Here is a 20310-nt window from a genome sequence, read left to right on the forward strand (position 1 = left end):
GAGACGGTGATGTAATATACAGAATAATAACATCTTCCCTCCTCAACTGTCAAATGAAATTAATCTGGTTTCTGTAGGTTAGAAGCACTTCTGTTGCTGTACTTTTGTCAGAGGGGGAAATCTCAGCATCTCATGTGCAGTGTTGACACCAAATTGCCTCTTTTCTTGACGACCAGACGGGGGCAGTAGAGAGCGGCTGAAGCATTGCAGTCGACTCACACACATGCCTTAATAATGACCCTCCTTTCTCCTTCTGTAACAAAAAGAAAAGAGCTGTGGTTCACTCCAGACGTGTTGCATGGGAGAAACTTTTAGGGGAAAAGCTCCTGGTTCGGGCCGAATGACCCGGGATTTCTCAGTTCTTCTGTATTCCTAGCTAAAGCCCCGAGAAGCAGCAGATGGAAAATCCCCAAGTGAGACAAACTGGAAAGCTAAATCTGGTGGAAAAATCCTCCCTGTGAGTAATTTTGACAGATCAAATTCAGAAAGTTGCCAAGATTTCAGAACTAAGGAAAACCACATCGTAACCTGGCCGCTCTACAAACCAGTTGATCTCCCGAACCCTTAGCTAAGCTAGAATCTTATCATCTGGAAGTCTGATTTGAACTCCGTCTGGCCTGTTCCATTGTGTATTCAATTAGCCAGTCAGCCAGCAATAATACTGGCACTGCGGCCACCAGGGAGGAAATCATTTCCACTCCGACACCACAGAGGAAGCAGCTACGATCAGATTACAGTTCAGTATGTGACAATGAAAGATTGATGAGAGGCTTTGAACCCGACTGTCAGCCTGCATGTTATTCAAACTCCATTCATGTTTGGAATAATAATTAAGAAAACAGAGACATTAACAGACAGGATAACATGTTAGTATAACAAGTCACTGCCGCTCTTCTCTCCCTTCCTTCAGCATTCAGTGGTTTGCTGCTGTGTGTCCAACGCAGCACTTTTTACAGACCATCATTTCCTGCCTCCAGTTGCCCTGTGGCATCCTTTAATTCCCCCTTTTTTCCTTACTCATTCTCTCCCTCTCAGCCTTTCTGATTGCAGCCGGTCAGCCAGACCAGACACGCTCACACATGCAGACTTTCATTCTCATTCTCTGGTTCGGAATGGCTCTGGCCCTGCCTCTCTCTCTCACACACACACACACACACACACGCACACACACACACACACACACTCTGCATGCATCTCACATTTTCTGCCTCAACCAGACAACCAGGCTGCAGTATTGACAGACAGGAAGGTAAAATTCAGTAGTTCAAATTCTATTTCCCCAGTCGGTTTGGGTTCTGTTACTCCTGGCCAAAGCTAGGCTAGCTGTTTTCCCTTGTTATTAAATGACAAGCTGGTGTCTTTGGGTCCTTTAACTAATATATATCTTCTTTTCCTTCCCAACAACATGTGCAAAGTCTGCCACTAATTAGCTTAGCTGAGACACTGATGGTAAATGTTTAGCTCTTGCATACCTCCTATCTTTGCATCCATGTTCTCGCTGTGCCCCGCAGTCATCTTCCAGTACAATATTGACTTTTACCTGGCATAACATTATCAAAGATTTAACTAATATTTCAGTGTTTTCCCAGCCAATACAAGCAACAAGCTAACCTTTCGTATAATGTATTGCAACTTCCACCTCGTGGAGATGCTCCATTAAATACCAGAACTACAAAAATGCATTAAAATATAAATAGATCTTACAAATAGATCTGTATGAATAAATGAATAAAAATGTGGTTTCAAATCACCGTCTCCTCAATGGGGAACATGTAGTCAGGAACGGAGGCGCACGCTTATACCAGAATGTCAACAATGACGTCATCTTCTTTGGTTCAACTGAAATATTTGCCAGGTTACTTTATTCACATCCATGAACAGACACGTGCTCTCTTCTCCAGAGCTCCAGCCTGTCCACATGTGTATGATCTCATGAATAAATCCGCTGCAGAGCATCATTTAGGTTAACGACAACAGGAACTGCCAGCTGACAGATATATATCCCAGGAGGAGCGTTACCATTTAGATGCACCGGTGCTCATAGCGACGTTATGAGTAATGAATGCTATTATACAGCCGCTGCTTTACATCACCTTTACTTTTCCGTGGGCATCAAAATGTTTTGATATGCTCATTCAGCCTCATTCTTTGGAGGAAACAGACGTCAAAACCACACCCTCTGCCACTTCCTGTGAGCTGCCATGTTCTGGTATAGAGAGGAGACCCAGTTCTGCTCAGAAAAGTGCATCAAATATTTTATTTTAACAGAGTACATCCCAGTAAAAAAAAAGGCCAACTTAAAACAGAAGATGTGCTGTAAGGTATCTGGGCGGGTCAAAGGTCAACATAGCATGTCAACAACTTTCCTGTCAGTCAATCACAATATGTCCAGGACTCCCCGTGTTATTGCCGTCTCTGCTCTACTACAGCCACACAGTTGCTATGGCAACGTGCAAAACAAAAGGCATGATCGGCCATGAGGCAGGATGGTTTATTTTTAGTGGCGGCCTAAAGTCAGACAGAGAAAAGCGTAGTACAGTACACGCTGCTCCAGCAGCAAAGTGCACGTTCGGCTTTAATGATTCGGGTTTTTAGGTAACATTTAAAGCGTTTAGCACCAACTCAATGCATCAATGCTCTGGATTCATGAAGCATGTGACCGATTCACTATAGCTGTTGCTGATGATGTCAAATGGCACACCCAGAGTGCACACGCACGTGTGTGTGTGTGTGTGTGTGAGTGTGTGTGTCACAAATGCTGCACGAATCAGCATCTACCCGAGATGGTCCTGCAGGGCGACGCCGCCCGTCTCAGCCTTCGTTAGTCTAACCTGATCGATTGGTCAAAAAGTGTCACGTCAGCTGCACGTGCAGACCACCTGCAGCACCAGCAGGGACGGTTTTCCGCATGCTCCCGCACCAGTGTTCCCAGTAAGTTTCAAACAGGGCAGATTTCAGGGATGATGTTTCAGGAATAAACATTTGGGAGCCACTTAGGTGAAACCTCCCTTGTGTTGGTCAGACTGGGTGGAACCACTTCAGTACTATTCCTTTTCATTTTGTAGCATGTGACAAAGTGTGTGTGTGTGTGTTGTGGTTCCTCAACACAAAGTTCTATTCATCCCTTGAGCAGAACACAGGCATACTTTGAAGATCAAAACCCTTAACCTTCTCTTTGAAACAGTTTAAACCCCCTACTGTCAGAGAAAGCCAAAGCCAGCCGCCATATAAAAAGAATCAAATCCTGTAAGATGACGTTTCCGTGGAACTTTCTGGTAAACCAGGCTGAGCTGCTCCTGCTGAACTGCAGAGCTGATCCCTGCCTGTGTTGATCTTCCTGCATATTCAAAGCATCTGCCTGCGAATAATCACTTTATCAGACTTTCAGAACTTGCTCCACTGGTCAAACAGTGACTCAACTAGCGTGAAAATGAAGCTGAATCACCTCCCAAAAAGAAAACTCCATCTTTTTTTTTGTTATGTCCATTTCCCACGACGGCTTCATGCAGCCTTAAGCAAAACAATTATTCAGTCAACCAGAAATGAGCCACAATTTGATGCTAATTAAAATCATTTCGCTAAATTCCCCTTTCGAAAGCTGGAAAAAAGCAACAACAGCATTCGACTATATACCAGGCGCCTTTGAATGGAAGCAAACATAGAATTATCTTCAATCCTCTGACATGATATTCTACATAACTGAACTCGTGCTTTCATTCCAGCTGTGGTGTGCAGCTGTTTGTGCATTCCAGCACATTCCAGCAGCAGCGTGGCTGTCACCTATCCCGTGCACGCATCTACTACCGCTCACGTCGCTCCAATCGCCTGGTGCCATGGAGTGAGCCCTCCACTCTTTACTCCAATTCGCATGCACTTTGCACAGCCACTGCGCCGCAAACGCACCACGCACGCCAGGCGCAGCCCCGCACGCCGGTGGCATCGCGGGAGAGCCCAACAGGGAGCACACAGCGGGGAAGGCTGGTGCTTAACGGTTGCATAATCGATCAGACACCATGTGAGGGACACGTTTGGTCTGCAACAAACCTGCTGCAACACCCGTGTCTGCAAATCAATCAAAGTTCATCCATAGGGGGAAATATGGTGTTTAGATTTTTTTTAAATAAATAAACAATGAAAGGAGAGGTCTGGATGCTCTGATTGCAACTTCCAACACTGCACAATACCGTGTCTGTTGGACCGGGATCCACGCCGGCTGCCGCCGGCGGCGAACCTCTGTTCACGCCACGCTGCAGAGGCGTTAACGCCGCTTACCTCCGGTTCTGACCCGCTCTGTTTTTCTTCCCCTTCGGCCTCCTTTTCTTGGCCTGGATGGCCATCACTGCCGGAGGGAAGGTTGGTGCGCGGGCATGAGCGACGTCCGTGTCCGGGGGGGGGAGGTGGTGGAGACAAGAGGGGGAGAGACGGCAAACACACATCACTGAGCCTCTGATCCTGACGAACACTTGTCATTGTTTAACTGGCCCCGGCGGGCTGCAAACGTACGTAACACCCGCCAACTTTGGTAATAAACCCAAATGTGAAGTGAGACGAAATGGCAAAGTTAGAGGCTGCAAGAGTCGTACCTTTTCTGGAGCTCATGCTTCCTCCTCTTCTACTCGCGGCAGCTGCGATGGCCCAGCTCGTTGGCAGCGAATTCACACACGCACGCATGCACACACAGGCGCGCACAGACACAAACTCTCTCTCTCTCTCCATAAACTTCTACATAAGGATGACGCGCGCTCCCCCTGCAGGTTAAACTATTAACTGACTTTGATTGCGAAGTACTGACTCATTAAATTTTAAAATACTGATGAAGGTTTCTTGGAAGACAAGAACGCACATTGTATTCGAAGTTGGTTAATTAGCATTTGAGCTTGTTGAAAAGGCACCGCTGGGATTCGAACCCAGGATCTCCTGTTTACTAGACAGGCGCTTTGACCAACTAAGCCACGGCGCCACGGAAAAACGAGCCCCGGTCCCCATAACGGCTCGGCAGATAGATCCTCATAGGCCGGTGTCAAATGGAAGTTATATTTTTTGGTGCTCTACCGGGATGAAAATGATCGTGATTGAAATTTACAATTAAAACTGCGTTTTAACGGAGCTCAAGAAACTCTATGATTGACATGTCATTAACCAATGAGAGCTCAGCAGCATTGCCAGTAGGCGGGTCAAGAATTAAATGTGTTTCCGGGACAAACTCAACACACGCGTGTGAGGGAATTCTGTTCTATAGTGAAAATTCTGGGTAATGTTCTGAATATCATCTGGTTTAACGTTCGGTAAGTCAAATCAGACATTTGGTTGTGACACTGAGAAAAAGGAAAAAGCATTGCCGTTTTGCATCATGTTGTCTTTACTGCGACCGTGCTAACTGCAGACTGCGGGCTAATGTTAATAACACGAGATGGCATTACAAGTAAGCTAGCAGCTTTGCTAACACCAGACTAGTTACCACAGTATTATATACTTTACGTCTGCATATTATATACTTTGAGTCTGCATCAAATTCGGGCGCCTTAAGAAGGCGCTTCAAATAGTGAATAGCTGGCAGACATGAAGTATGTATTGAACCCACAACTCTGTTTCATTCACATTCTGCACGGCCGGCGAGTTGGTTTCATCACTTTCTAGGCCACCTGATTTTACATGCAAATTTTTAGATAGCAACGTGCATTTTGTCCCATAATGACCCAAAGCCAATCTTGGAGAAAAGAAACCGCCATTTAATGATTTGCATTACAGTAATCCATGGATGCAAACATATATCAAGTGCAGGAGAATATGCACCAGCTTTTTCTCATTTCTGTATCCTTTATTGACAGTATGGCCGAGTCAGAGCTCCCCTCCGTCCATGCTGGGGAGAAGAGAAGCTGTCCAGAAGAAGTCGAAGACGCATCCTCAAACAAACAGAGGATTAAGAATGAGCTTACCTCTGTCCATGCCGGAGAGAAGAGAAGCTGTCCAGATGAAGAAGTGGAAGAAGTATCCTCAAAGAAACCAAGGATTGAGAATGATCAAAAGAATGAAGCCCCTCCACACCAAGAGGAAGCGGAAGGCCTTGAGGTTGATGAATCTGAGCAAGATGAAGAAAATGATGGTGAGACCTTTGCTGATATGATGAAGCATGGCCTCACTGAGGTGGATGTTGGCATCTTGAAGTATGTCAGTGACCATGAGGGCTTCTCTGGAATCTTGAAGGAAAGGTTGGTGTTAATTGGTGATCTTGTTTGAGGGATCAATAGATTATTTGATTGTTTTACATTTACTGAGGCTCATTTGACACTGATAGCATTTTTTTTTTCCAGATATTCTGATTTTGTGGTACATGAAATCAATAAACTTGGCAAGATAGTGCATTTGGATGACCTGTCCATTCCTGCAGATGCTGCAGAGGTAAGATAGTCTTTTTCATTTTATTAATTTCTACAATAGTTGTGTAAGATTTCTTTCTTTTCTATTTATTTGGCCAGCTCTATTTTGTCGTTCCAGTTCAATACGGTAGCAAATAATTTATTTTTCTAAATGATATTTTAGGACGTTCCAGAGACAGCAGAATTGCCTCAGGACACTGACGTGCTGACCGAAGAGCAAAAAAAACAGCTTGAGGAGCTTCAGCTCTTTAGAAATAAAGAGGGCAGTGTCTCCATCCAAGTGAGTTCCTCACCTCCCGAGCCTCTTCAGGACTTAAACTTTAAAACTCGTAGATGTTACGTTAATTCTCCGCTTTGATCTATAGGTGGTGGAGGATACAAAGGAAAAGCGGACGCTGGTCCACAAAGCCATCAAGACTCAATTTCCTGGTTTGGAGACCAAGACAGAAGAGAAGGATGGGAGCAAATTCATCGTGGCATACCATGCCGCTGGGAAAAAAGCTTTGGGAGGTGAATACAGAGGGAATGGAGTTAAATAATCGCTCAAGACTATTCACATCCAGTCAAAATTGTTACAGTTGAGGAAAGGATTAGTGCATGCCTATCAGACTTCCACCCTCATCTGCTGCAGTGCATGTGCTCACAGCTGAAATGAAGAGCAGTGGGGCACACTGTCCCACCCTTGTGCATGTGTGTAATGGAGACACTTGCATGATTCTGCTCCTAATCACCTTTTTCACTTATGGAATGTCCTCAACCTTTAGTAAAGAACCGTTTTCCCAATGTTGGAGTCTGTTACACCCCCCCACTCAAGTAAAACCTTAAAATTCCACACCCACAGTCCCAAGCATGAGATCACACGCTATCACTCAATCCACGGTCCTTTAACATCTATTTCTTACTTAGTAACATTATTCTACCCTCCTTTTGCTTTTCTCTGGTGGATAGAGGTCAAAACAACAGCAGGTAAGAACCTGTTCTCCATACAGAGCAAGTCAAGTTATTAAAGTCTGCGGTTTCTTCTATTAATATTGCCAACCTACTCCCACTTATTGCACATCAAAATGAACTTAGATTTTTTTAGAGGAAACCTTTTGGATAGTAAATCTGCAATGCTACTTCTGGAATCATTTCCAAAGGTGTTTACTATATTGGATAAGCCTTTTTTTTTCTGTGTCCCAATTAAAGCTCCAAGGAAACACTTCTGGCCCAAAAACCGTGACACCTTCTGCCACTTTGTCCTGTACAAGGAGAACAAAGACACCATGGATGCTATAAATGTTCTGTCAAAGTTCCTCAGGTCTGAACTGCACACACTCATTAAAAATACGGAGACTAACAAAATCTCCTCTCTTCATAAAATGCGATTGTGATCTTTGCTGCCAGATCTTTGATTATGTCTGTTTGTAGGCTTAGACCCAACATGTTTTCCTACATGGGAACCAAAGACAAGAGAGCAATCACCGTGCAGGAGATTGCAGTGCACAAGTGAGTGTGTGCTGCTGAGGAGCTTTTCTGATTTTGTGGCTCATGAATTTGATTTCAAGGCACATTTCCATCGTGTCTCAGGATCACAGCAGAGAGGTTACAACATCTCAACAAGTGCCTTATCAACCTCAAGGTTGGAAATTTCTGCTACAAGAATCATCCTCTGAAGCTGGGGGGACTCCAGGGGAACCACTTCACTGTTGTAATCAGGTGGGCAGATGCAGTTAATGTAGGCTCTTAAACTCTAAATGTCCACGCAGCTGATTGCTTTAATACATTTGTATTTTAGGAACATCTCAGGAACTGATGCACAAGTCAATCAGGCTATGACATCCCTCAGACAGACGGGCTTCATTAACTACTACGGCATGCAGCGCTTCGGCACAACAGCCGTCCCTACGCAACACGTTGGCAGGTACGACAGTAAAGGAAATTGGTAGAAATCTTCACTTTTGAAGAATTGTGACATCATCTATCTCATGTTTTTTTAAGGGCCATCTTAAAAAATAACTGGAGTGAGGTGGTGGATTTAATACTGAAACCACGTCCTGGAGGTAAGAGTTGGGGAGGTTGGATCAGATTTTCTTGTATCTGTAATGTAAAAATGGTGTTTAGAACCTACTGCTTATCTCTTGCTGCTATTTACAGCGGAGAAAGAATTCTTGGTCCGCTGCAGAGAGGAGTGGGCAAAGACCCAGGACCCAGAGGCAGCGCTGAAAAAACTGCCCAACAAGCGCTGCGTGGAGGGGCAGCTGTTGCGAGGCCTATCAATGTATGGCAAAAAGAACATAGTCACTGCATTTGGACTGGTTGGTTTTTTTTAATTAAGTTATTCAAAGTGGTATAAGTTTCAATTGTATGCTTCTGTTTTGAAGATGGTTGTTTAGCATGGAAGAGGGTCATCAGCTCTTTCATCGTCGACGTTTCCCTTTTTTTCCCACCCAGATTCCTCGTAACAACCGTTTGATGTACGTCCACAGCTACCAGAGTGTGGTGTGGAACACCATGGTGAGCCGCAGAATTGATGCCTTTGGCCTGAAGGCTGTGGAAGGCGACCTGATCCTCAAAGGAAGTCAGTAGCGCAGCGAGTGCTTGAAACTGTGTCTTACCAATATGTAGAATTTCCTCTTTTCCCTATAAAAAAGAACAGAATTATTTACACAATCTAATGTTAAATACATATATATTTTAAAATTTTGGATAAAGTTGACCAAATGTTCTGCAATAATTGAAACAGAAACATTCTGTCTCTGTTATCCTTCTAAAGCTACAGCCCACGTGCTCTCAGCAGAAGAAGCTGAGAATCATTCCATCCATGACATTGTGATGCCACTTCCTGGTTATGATGTCATTTACCCCTCTCATCATGGTAAGAATTGACTGGGGTGGGGGGTGTTAATGATGTTCCCAATGCATGAAGTGATGGCTGACTAGAACTAACTTTGACTTTCTGCCAGTGGGGAAAGGCTACAGAGAACTTCTGTCAGCAGATGGGCTGGACATCGACAAAATGAGGCACAGAGTGAAGGACTATTCTCTGGCGGGAGCCTACAGACGCATCGTCATCAGACCTACAGACGTTAGCTGGTCAGCAGCCAGTAAAATTCCACTAAATAAAGCTGATTGATGTTTCATAGCAACTCTGTAAGAAAACAAGAGCTGTTAAGATGCCGTGTAACTTCCTCTGACCTCATATTTCTGATTTAGGGAGGTCATTAACTATGATGATCCCAGGATCTCTCTGGTGCATAGTGATTTTGAGATACTGGAGAACAAACCTGCGCCAGTCTTTAACAAAGGTATGTTTAGTAAAGACCTTTAAGTTAGTCATAAATTTTCTACATCTTTTAAACCAAATACAATACCTTTTTTTTCATTTCTTCCCCTCAGATGGGAAGTATCGGGCTCTAAGGATGGAGTTCTCGCTGCCTCCCTCGACTTATGCAACTATGGCAATTAGAGAAGTGCTCAAGTTGGACACTAGCATCAAGAAACAGACACAGCTCAACACTTCCTGGTTCAACTGAGACTGCAGTGTATTCTTTCAATAACCGGACTGCTGCAGCAGGCTGCAAGGCACCTGTTGCCTGTGTTTTTAATGATATCAGTGTGTGAGTGAGAGCGAACTCTGATTCCATTCTGAGTTGCTTTTCTTTTTCTTAATGTAGCTCTTTTTCTATGCTGCAGTATTTCTTTTGATTTTCTCTCTTTCAGTCAGGTTGTCGCATCAACTTATGTTTGTACAGAAAATTAGTCTCAACAGAGAAATAAAAATGCTAACTTAATCGTTTGCAGTTTATTTTATTATAAAAATAAGCTATATTTATGCAAGACAGTTACATATGTCATAATCCATTTATGGTGATGCAGCCGATCCCAGTCTGCACCTGGTGAAAGAGAAAATGTGACATGGAAGAAGCAATAATACAGGACAAAAAAGAGAAAAGCCAAGGCTGGAATCACACTAAGCAGTTTATTATGAAAGAGTCTGGACTAAATGTATGGTGATGTTGTTTACGTACACACAGGGCGGCAACTTCTAATACTTTAGACTATATGAAAACTAATCTGACTTTAGGGACCAAGAAAATTACATTCTTATTAAGGGTTTACTACCTCCAAAATCAAAGAAACTAATTAGGACAGATGAAATGGCAGGAGTGAGGGGTTATTAAGGTCTTTTTTTTCTTCTTTTAACACGGGGGTTGCCATGTTTCTCTTAATGTCGTGGATTTGCAATACTGTTATATGCTAACAACTAGCATATAACAGTAGTTATATGCTAGTTGTTAGCAGCAACTTACCACAGTTGCTGAATGAAAAGAGGTTATTACATTATGACTATTCTGGTGTCAATGATCACATGATCAGGTGCTCTGCCCATGTGATTTCAATTCATGATGGAGATGGAGATAAAACAGAACACAAATGGATGACTGGGAGAGACCTTTGGGAACGAGATATAAAATGACTCAAAAATGAGAAGTGGCTGTTTCAGTAGAGAGATTTAATCATGAAGTGGAAGGGTTAAAGAAAGTCCTCGCTGATCAAGAAACAACAGGAAGTCGTTCCTGTTAGATCATCACCACTAATTAACTTCATCATCTTGATATTAAAATGACAAAAACATCGTTATTGTTTGCTTCTGGCGTGCAAATAAAGTGTGCTTTACTGTCCTTCTGAGGCCAAAAACACGAGACTGGACCTGGACTCACACCTCTGACTCTTGTGAGACAAAATAAGTCTCATGAAGGCATATTAATGTCTGCCATGTATATCTATGGTGTGTTTAGTTTGTCAAAGTCATTATTTGGATGAAAGATACAAAATTAATGAATTAGTTAATAAATTAAGGATAAACAGTAAACGAAACAAAGGGCCTTTTTAAAAATAACTGGTGTATTTGGTCTCCCACAAAGACTGGAATGTCTCTGGAACATCTGTTTCCATAACAACAGGTTGATGGCTGCATGACCTCTACCCCTGTGGCAACAAACACTTCCTGTTTACAGTCAGATTCGCCGTCGCTGTTTGCATTGTAACCTGATGGTGGTCGACAGTATCAATCCAGACGTGAAACACGCTGGCCTGGGTGACCTCAACCAAGAACGATTTGTTTGGTTCAGAGTTTCCTTATCGATGGCGCTGACGCGAGACTACAAACACATGAAGTAACCGTAATGATAGAGTGAGAAAGGTAATAAATGTATGCATTATAAACTAAATTGGTTTTAAAGGCGTATTATAATTTTTAACCAATTCTGTTTATCCAGTGATTTATTAAATGTTCTAACCTTTATTGAATTCCAAACCTGCAGGTTCTGATGTTCAGACTGTGCAAAACGACTGGAAGATAAATGGTTTTCTCACAGATCTATCAACTGTGAACGACAGAGAGACAACACAGCTGTAAGCCAGAATGCAGCTTTACAATCCTGTTGAATAAAAATGCGTGGAGACTGCCTTGGCAATGAATATGAGAGCCGTTAGCTGGTGTTTGTCCTCCGTGTGAGACGTTACCTTTAACCACTGGATAAACGGTGTGTTTGAACATGTGAGACAAAGAGAAGTGAATGTGTTTCTGCCTGTTTGTACGAGCATTGAGAGGATGGACAGACCAGCACGTCTGTTTGTGTGTCTCGAGTTTATGTGTGTGTATGTGGGGGAAGGTTGTGTGGTGGCATTGTGTCTCTCGGGAGGTGTGTGTTTGCATTTGGGGGTTGTTTGCGGGTCTCGTATCTCTGTGTTGGGGTGGTCTCGATCAGGACGAGAGGATGCAACAGTTGGGAGTGTGTGAGGGACAGCGCTATATATTGAGCATTTAGGAGAAGACATGTTCATCTCAGAGGAGAGGTGAATCTGATCCTGCTTCAGAATGAGCATCAGAACATCATCAGCATCTCAGAGGTAAGTGTCACTTCATATTAATCGCGATACTGCAGGGCCTCATTTATGGTGATAGATGTCATATATGTTAATTCTGAAATGTATGAAAATCTCTTTTATTTTGCTTTTCCCTGAAAAATTATGCAGCTTTTCCCCCCTTTTTCTTCTCTCTTCACTATTTTTTGTTAATTAATAATTAATTTGTGCACTTTTCCCAAGTTATGTGATGTACAACATTCAGTTTTTTTAAATTCTTACCAAGTGATTTTATTCTGTTGCTTTTTATATTTTATTCTGACAGCTTTTATATTCTGGGTTCTCTTGAGCTTCTGTAATTTTAATGCCTTTAATCTCGTCTGTTCCGCTGAATTTCCAGATTATCTGTGGACTGAGGAAAAACCACCATTACTTTATATATAACCGTTGGAAACATTTGGAGATTATTTACATCTGTTTTTTCAACGCCAGCGATGGAGACGCACACGTGGGACTCAGTCTCCCCCTCCTCCTCCCCCTCTCCCCCTTCTTTTTCCCACTGCGATTATAGCGACTGGTCCCCCTCTCTCACCATCATCCCCTCCGTGTACCTGCTGGCCTTCTTCGTTGGTTGCCTCGGCAACAGCCTCGTGCTGTGGGCTTACCTGGACCGACCTGAACGAAGGAGAATGAGAGGCAGAGACTTAAGTGGGACTGGAAAGCTCTGTTTTACTGGGGTTTTTAGGAAGGGTCAGCAGACCGTCAGAGGGACTGACGGACCCCACCGTGGATCACTTCCAACAAAAAATAAGGGAAACGGTGGGAGTTTGTCAGGACAAACCCCCAAAGTTTCCTCTCATTCTTCAACCGCCTCTTACCCTCCCTCCATCCCTCGATCCTCACGTTCTCTTACAGACTCCCTCATAGCCAGCTTAGCGCTGGCTGACCTCTGCTTCCTTGTCACTCTCCCCCTGTGGGCCGTCTACACAGCAATGGGCTACCATTGGCCATTTGGGCAACCTCTCTGCCAAGTTAGCAGCTTCCTGACTGCTCTCAACATGTATGCCAGTGTGTTCAGCCTGAGCATGCTCAGCGTGGAGCGCTACTGGGTTCTGACCGGACGCCGACCCGCCAGTCACCATGCCGCTCAGAGATTTCCCAGCAGAGCTGTGTGGGTACTTGGAGGGGTGTGGGTGCTGGCAGGGGTGCTGGCTCTTCCTGGCCTGCTGCTACGTTCTGTCAGGGAGGTTGAAGTGGAATCTGAGGATGATTGGCTGATTGATCCAGCTCATCCTGACCCAGGACCAGTCTTCCTCTCCTGCCAAATGGACTATTCAATGCTGATTAGAACAGACCTGGAGGAGGCAGAGCGAGAGAAGGCAGAATTGTGGTGGGCTGCAGCTTTGAGTCTCAAATCAACCCTAATTGGCTTTCTGCTTCCTCTTGTCATCTTGCTGGTGTGTTACTGTTCACTTGCACAGCTACTCAGCAGACATTTCGGAAAGGGCCCTCGTCCTGATCGCAAGCGTCAACGGAGACTCCTTAAGGTCATTGTCACTCTAGTGATGGCTTTCTTCTTGTGCTGGCTGCCTTTACATGTCAACAAGACACTTTCCATGCTGCTGGAATTTGGGCTGGTTCCATATTCCTGCCCTTTAGATCAGCTTTTACTGGGTGCTCATCCGTATGTCACCTGTTTGGCTTATCTCAACTCCTGCCTTAACCCACTCCTGTACGCTGCCTGTGATCCATCATTCAGGAAGAGATGCAGAGGAGCCATTGTCATGCTGTGCTGGGCCAGGAAGAGAGGAGCGAAGGGACAGAGAGGGAAAATGGTGCAAGGACAGGAAGAGAGAGAGAAGAGTTCACCTTTTCCCACAAGAACACAAGAGGAAACAGAAAGGACCGAGGAAAAGACAGGAGACCGGATTGTTTCTGAGGCCTTGTGAAAATATAACTCAGGAGCTATATCATATGTTTATACTATCTTCCTGAATGCTATTCAATGTCATGTTAAAAGCAAACAAATCTGGCATATTTCTCACAGGAAATGGGACAACAACCCCCCTCAAATGTAATTGAACCCAAGAATGGAATCTTACTTGCCAAATGTCTGCTTGGCCTCCGATCCTTCCAAAAACTCTTTGTAGGTTTATCCAATGCACTGTTCTGTTTTCATATATTAAAAAGATCACTCTAAACTGACATTTCATTTTTTTATTGTTCTCATTCAAATCAAGCAGTTTTATAATAATTCAGAGGAAGCCAGAGATGCAGACATTTAAAAATTGTTAAAAATGTGTTAACACAACGTAAACTATCGTATTGATTTTTATGCCGTATACAATAAATGTTTCCAAATTAAATGATAAGTTGGGGAAAATATTGTCGGATATGTTTCACAAAGCATAAAAGAAATGAAAATTCGGCAACATTGTACTTCCTCCGAGACGATGGCGCTATTGCACAATTTTGGCAGTGCTGAAGAAGAAGAAAAAGAAGAAAAGAAAGAAGAAGAATCTCTCCCACGTTTATATTGTTTACAAAAAGTCCGTCACTGCCTTAAAAACACGCAGTGTTATCGTATAATTTAGAGTTCAACTGTCTGTGGAAGCGGTAACACTGAAGATGGGAACTGCACTAATTTATGACGACGAGATGACCAATTACAAATTGCTCTGGGTTGAGTACGTCTGAATTTCATTTAATTCCTTATATATCGGAAAGGTGAATTCACGCCATCTGATTGGTTCTTGGCCGCAGTGTAACGATATTCCTCCTGATATTACTCCGCGTCTGACCAACAACAAACTCCTAGCTTAAGTGTCGTTAACCTCACTGAGAGTCTTTCCAGCAACAGAGAACATGTTAATGAAGCGCCTTTTAGATTAGTTAGAGGAAAAGACGGTGTCGATGGTCGTTAGGTTGATAATCAGCACTTCATTGACGTCCCTAGAGGTGGTTCCTGTGAGGATCGCTACGGTGATCTCGTCCATATGGACCGATCCTCTTCACCGGTGTCCACCCAGGCTATTCCTGCCTGGCGCCTCCTCAGAAACACCGACAGTTTTTAGTGGATGCACAATCCACGGAGGACAACATTAATGTCAAGGAAATAGAAATGTAAAACAGTAGCCTCTCTTTATTTGCTTCTGTTTTCTTTTTGGGTGACCCCACGCTCCAGTTCTTTCATTTGGAATAAAGAAATTGAGATTATGTTTGCTGATTTAATATTAAAATCATTTTTTAAAAGCAATACACCACTCCACCCGCTGTGATGCATTGCTGAAACCGCGAGATAAACAAATATCAATTACAACATCACATTTGTATCTTCGCTGTGACTGAATATATCCAATATTCATTTTAGGAATACCAGAACATGCATGTTTTTTGCAGATCACAGGGGAAGCAACAACACAAATTTTGCATTTGTAAGTTTGTGGTATTTCTTTCAGTTCTATATGTAATATTGAGGTACCCGAGCGTCTGACAGTATGTTATGAGGCTCTGATGAGGACTGGGCTGGCCGATCGCTGTGTCTCCATCCCTGTCCGGGAGGCAACAGATGCTGACATTCTGCTGGTCCATAGGTTAGTTTTAAGGCGCTCAAATGGGTCGCCCCCAGATTCAGTGTGATCCCTCTGCTTAAGACTGACATATTTTCCTACATCTTCTAAGATATTCTACATGCACTTTGCTGTTCCCAACAGTGAGGAGTATTTAGAAGCCGTGAAGAAAACCCCCTATATGACTCTAGCGGAACTTATGGAATTCACTCTGCAATACGGCGACGTCTACTTCCACCCAGTTAGTTAAAATCCTAACTTTTCGGTATGGTGGTGGGTCCACATTGACTGAATTACGAGATAGTGCTTTTGATTCTCTCAACCTCTTTGCCGTTGTAGAACATTTATCACTGTGCCAAGCTGGCTGCAGGTGCTGCCCTGCAACTGGTGGACAGTGTAATGACGGGAGCTGTGAGGACCGGCATGGCGCTGGTCAGGTGAGTCTGTCGACTGGTGAAACAGGACTTCTACAGCGTAATGCTCACGCTGCTCTGATAATTAACATAATAATTAAATAATTGATTGATAATTAAATATTCTTGATCCCTGCTAAGACAGCACTGCTTCTTCCCATTGAAAAAAAAGACTTATTTCTTATCTGCTGCTAGAAGTTGAGAGTTGAGCTCAATTCTGAGTTCTCCCTCCAACACTAACTTAGCAATTTTACAAAAACCTTAAAGTGAGTTGTTAAAGAAATAGTTGGGAATGAGTATTGAAAGGTCAGAAAGCTTGTTTTCCACAGATGGGCTTCATTTGAGTTCTGCCGAGCCAAAATACAATCAAAGAAAATAAATGTGTATATGATCGGTTTTTTTTAAACACCTTTCTAATTCCCATCCAGGCCTCCAGGACATCACAGTATGCGCAGTGCTGCCAATGGGTTCTGTGTATTCAATAATGTTGCCATAGCGGCGCGATATGCAAGGCAAAAATACGGCCTGGAAAGGTGACTGATTGTTTCGATTATGAGAAATAAAGTACAATTCAGCTGCCTGGTATTGACAAAATGTCCTACTTTCAGGGTGTTGATAGTGGACTGGGATATACATCACGGTCAAGGGGTACAATACTGTTTTGAGGACGATCCAAGGTTTGTCTTTCCTAATGTGCTGAAGTGGTTATGCAGAAGTTTTAGTTGCACTGACTACACTTTTGTCTCCACAGTGTGCTCTACTTCTCCTGGCACCGCTACGAGCATCAGAAATTCTGGCCCAACCTTAGAGAATCAGACTACGACACTGTTGGCAAAGAAAAGGGAGCCGGATTCAACATAAATGTGCCGTGGAATAGGGTCAATATAGAACACATTTCAGCCTTTTTGTCATGGTCTGACATATTTAGATTGACTTAAATGTCCAAAACCAAATTTTAGATTTGTTTTGATGGCATTGTGCACAGATTTGTGTGTTTATTAAGGTTTGTATAACACATTTCAGGTTGGAATGAGAAACAGTGACTATCTTTCAGTCTTCTTTCACATCCTGTTACCGGTTGCCTATGAGGTAAGTCGTTTTAGTAGTCTAATACTATACTGTCGGATTATTATAAAATCTTGACATTGCTTGACATTGTCACAGTTTTGCCCTGACCTGGTCCTGGTATGTGCAGGTTTTGACTCGGCTATCGGTGACCCAGAGGTACTATTCAGTATAATCTGGACATTTTATAGATGACTCTAACATCTCTCCAGCTAATTTTGTTTTCTTTAAAAAAAAAAGTGTTTTTTTTAAATCTGCATTTTCAGGGTGAAATGTGTGCCAGTCCAGACATCTTTGCTCATCTTACTCACCTCCTGATGAACCTGGCTGGAGGCAAACTGTGTGCAGTTCTGGAGGTCAGACTGGATGTTCCTGAACATCTCTTACCTTCTCTCAACACGTATATATCAGCTCTGGTTATAAAATGTATCGCTGTCTAATTGTTTCCCAGGGAGGCTACAACTTGACCTCCCTCCCACAGTCTGTGTGTCAGACAGTCCAAACCTTACTTGGAGATCCTGCTCCTCCACTTGGGAGCCTCGAAGGGCCCTGTAGGAGGTCAGTTATAGGGCTGTTTTTATCTTGCATGAGTGTGTTTCACGATTGTGGTCATGATATTTTCTGTTTGTAGTGCGCTTGAGTCCCTTCACTGTGTGCGATCGGCTCATAAGCCTTACTGGTCCTGCCTCAAATACGCAGGTGTAATATCCCCCTCTTTTTTTTTGCACTAATCCTTAAATTAATCCAGATAGAACACTAATATTTTAACAAGATTCAATAGGTCAACCACTAAGTGTACAAATTTTTGTGTTTTCTTTGTTTATTCATTATTATTGACGTTCAGCTGACTTGCCCGCCTCTGAGAGCAGCTCAAAGCATGATAAATTAGCAGAAGAAACAAAGGACAAGGCAGAAAAGGAGACAGTTAAAGAGGAAAAAGTGTGGCCCGAGCCCCAGAAGCGCGTCTGTCCTCCCGTCCGTGCTGCTTTAATCCTCCCTGATAACGTCACCTGCCCGGCTGGATGTCAGCGCTTCAGCTCAACAGAAGGTCTGGATCCAGCAACAATCAGCAAGCTCAGGTACGCGGTGCTGACTCATCACGGTTATTCTTTTATAATCCAACACATTGTTTATTGATTTAACAATCCCGACCAACTTCTTTTCCTATCAAGTAAACGTCTGTATTTTTTTTCCAACAAGGGAGAAATTCTCCAAAGATGGAGAGAATAACAGTTCCCTCACCACCCTCCCCAGTCTCGTCGCCCTCGTAGACAAAATGGAGAATCATGAGGTTACGGTTATTCTGTTTTACTTAAATATACAGTAGGTTTTTCTATTTTAGATTGGTGCTTTCCATTAAAGCACCAACAGGGTCCTGCAGCTGATGTTAACGTAATGAATTACTTCCTCTTAGATTTACAGTGGCTTGGCACTTGTCCAAGATGTCTCCATGGCGATGACGTGCACTGTCCAGCACGCTGCAGCTCTCTTTCAACGGTATTGCAATGCAGATTTGATCTTTTTGTGCTGTTTATTGCCGTGTTATTATTCCCTTAGTTATTCGGTTTGCATGTTTACATTCCCATAAAACTAATTCCCGGTTTTAACAGAAATGTGCGTTATTTTGTCATTGTGCAGGGTTTTAATTGTGTGTGTTGGAGACATGGTGGAACAGAAGCCTGGCACCGAGGATGGGTGGTTCTTTTTTTGCTGTTATCTCTAAATTAGACTAAACTCACACTGGAAGATAAGAGATATCAAACAAAGACAATATCAAAACCATAATGACGATTGTATTTTGCATTTTTAGGAAAACGCTCCTGGTGCAGTTCAGTGGGAATATATCGGACAAGCCGATAGGCAAATATCATGTTCCAGTGTGTCTGAAGAAGGTATCTTTTTGATTGTTGTTCCATGGCAACCTGCTTTTATTACATTAGTGTCATGCTATTCAATGCAGCACCACCACATTTACATACCTAAAATGTGTTTTATGTACAACTTGAGTGTGTTTATCCTCTACCAGGGCTGCGGTGATGTGTCAGGGTTCATGCATGCGGTTCTCAGCCTCCTCCTGCCTCTTGGCTATGAGTACGACCCAAATCTGGTGCTGTTGGTCCGAATGCCTGGTTGTGGAATTTGGGACAGTGTATGGCAACAACTAACAGGCCTACTGCAAGGCCTGGCCCAGGGACACACACTGATACTCATGCAGGTAAGAAGGGTGGGGGAAATTATTCCAGAAAATCCAAATTATCCTGTAAATCCCCCACCAAATAACAATTAAAGATACTATTTTATTTAAAAAGGCAGATTGGAGTTTTGGAAATGAAAAGATAAATAATATTCAATAATCTTCATTTCAGGAAGAGGAGAAGCCATGTTTTGTCCCCACAGTCTCCTGTCTCCTGGGAAACGCCGCTCCCTCTCTAGCGAGTCTTTGTGCTCCTTTACCAGAAGACACGGAGGAAGTAGAGAAGCTCCGTTATCACCTGCAGACGGACTGGAAACTCCTGCAGACAACCGGTGAATTTACAGCAACATCGTCCATGTCCTGTGATATTTAAAGCCAATGATGTATGTAAGTTCATCCAAATTTCTCTTAAAACAGCACCTGAACCTGAAGGATCTGATGGACCCTGAAGGCTCTGATCATCCCTGAACCATTGCTCCATGGAGAGAGATGTCAGCATCACTGGTTTCAACTACAGCGCCTTTAAATTTATATTTGACCAAGATATTAATATACTAATTACTCCTAAGGTTGGGTTATTCTCAATAAAGGGAACTTAAGAAGACCTCAGTGCAATTGCGGGTGTGTTTTCTTTCTTCGACCTACACACAACCAAGACTCTTACACTATGATGTGTAAATAAACATATTTTGGGTTATGTCTTGACTTTACATTTAAATTAAAAACAAAGTACTGGCGTGATTAATGTAGAATCCCATAGATCCACGCTGGACGGTACAATGTCGCTGATTATTTTTTTTATTATTATTATTTTGTTTATTTCGCATCATATCTTGTAAATC

At 43.1% G+C, this 20310-nt stretch overlaps 4 protein-coding genes and 1 non-coding gene across 16 annotated transcripts in view; 3 read left to right on the forward strand and 2 right to left on the reverse strand.

The window, feature by feature from the left end:
• The window catches only part of srpk2 (SRSF protein kinase 2), a 36967-nt gene extending 32242 nt beyond the window's left edge, over window positions 1-4725 (reverse strand). For 3 of the 11 annotated variants that reach the window (XR_008953210.1, XM_057051185.1, XM_057051174.1), the window contains exons 1-2: window positions 4584-4723; window positions 4273-4339 (exon numbers count right to left, since the gene is read on the reverse strand). Coding sequence is in view for 10 of the 11 variants with exons in the window: in XM_057051185.1 (XP_056907165.1) it covers window positions 4273-4339; window positions 4584-4716 (200 nt within the window). In the remaining variant the exon portion in view is untranslated. Of the gene's footprint in view, window positions 1-4272; window positions 4340-4583 lie in introns of all 11 variants that reach the window. The other 8 variants (XM_057051176.1, XM_057051179.1, XM_057051180.1 and 5 more) reach the window with 3 other exon arrangements.
• Window positions 4726-4886: 161 nt separating this feature from the next.
• trnat-agu (transfer RNA threonine (anticodon AGU)) lies at window positions 4887-4960 on the reverse strand. The gene has a single exon. It is a non-coding gene; the product is annotated as a tRNA-Thr (tRNA).
• Window positions 4961-5126: 166 nt separating this feature from the next.
• Window positions 5127-10150, forward strand: pus7 (pseudouridine synthase 7). Of its 2 annotated transcripts, XM_057051187.1 has the most exons (17): window positions 5127-5285; window positions 5829-6209; window positions 6312-6399; window positions 6541-6657; window positions 6743-6887; window positions 7326-7343; window positions 7566-7677; window positions 7788-7865; window positions 7947-8075; window positions 8155-8280; window positions 8358-8419; window positions 8514-8674; window positions 8811-8937; window positions 9133-9234; window positions 9323-9452; window positions 9573-9664; window positions 9756-10150. In XM_057051187.1, exons 2-17 carry the CDS (start codon window positions 5830-5832, stop codon window positions 9890-9892), a joined length of 2004 nt encoding a protein of 667 aa, XP_056907167.1. In that variant the 5' UTR covers window positions 5127-5285; window position 5829; the 3' UTR covers window positions 9893-10150. The 2 variants fall into 2 exon arrangements, with proteins under 2 accessions (XP_056907167.1, XP_056907168.1); XM_057051188.1 differs by lacking the exon at window positions 7326-7343.
• Window positions 10151-12641: 2491 nt separating this feature from the next.
• aplnr2 (apelin receptor 2) lies at window positions 12642-14707 on the forward strand. Its single transcript, XM_057052670.1, has one exon. The coding sequence runs from the start codon at window positions 12722-12724 to the stop codon at window positions 14174-14176; it is 1455 nt and encodes a 484-aa protein (XP_056908650.1). The 5' UTR covers window positions 12642-12721; the 3' UTR covers window positions 14177-14707.
• Window positions 14708-14717: 10 nt separating this feature from the next.
• hdac10 (histone deacetylase 10) lies at window positions 14718-20072 on the forward strand. The gene is made up of 20 exons (XM_057052669.1): window positions 14718-14914; window positions 15686-15820; window positions 15941-16037; window positions 16136-16233; window positions 16638-16742; window positions 16818-16886; window positions 16961-17087; window positions 17233-17298; window positions 17374-17433; window positions 17541-17630; window positions 17726-17832; window positions 17906-17973; window positions 18119-18353; window positions 18475-18565; window positions 18689-18771; window positions 18913-18969; window positions 19085-19166; window positions 19301-19489; window positions 19641-19800; window positions 19886-20072. Exons 1-20 carry the CDS (start codon window positions 14856-14858, stop codon window positions 19915-19917), a joined length of 2010 nt encoding a protein of 669 aa, XP_056908649.1. The 5' UTR covers window positions 14718-14855; the 3' UTR covers window positions 19918-20072.
• Window positions 20073-20310: the final 238 nt, after the last annotated feature.

Source organism: Takifugu flavidus, chromosome 13 (genome assembly GCF_003711565.1).
Source record: "Takifugu flavidus isolate HTHZ2018 chromosome 13, ASM371156v2, whole genome shotgun sequence".
In the NCBI taxonomy this organism is placed as follows: Eukaryota; Metazoa; Chordata; class Actinopteri; order Tetraodontiformes; family Tetraodontidae; genus Takifugu; species Takifugu flavidus.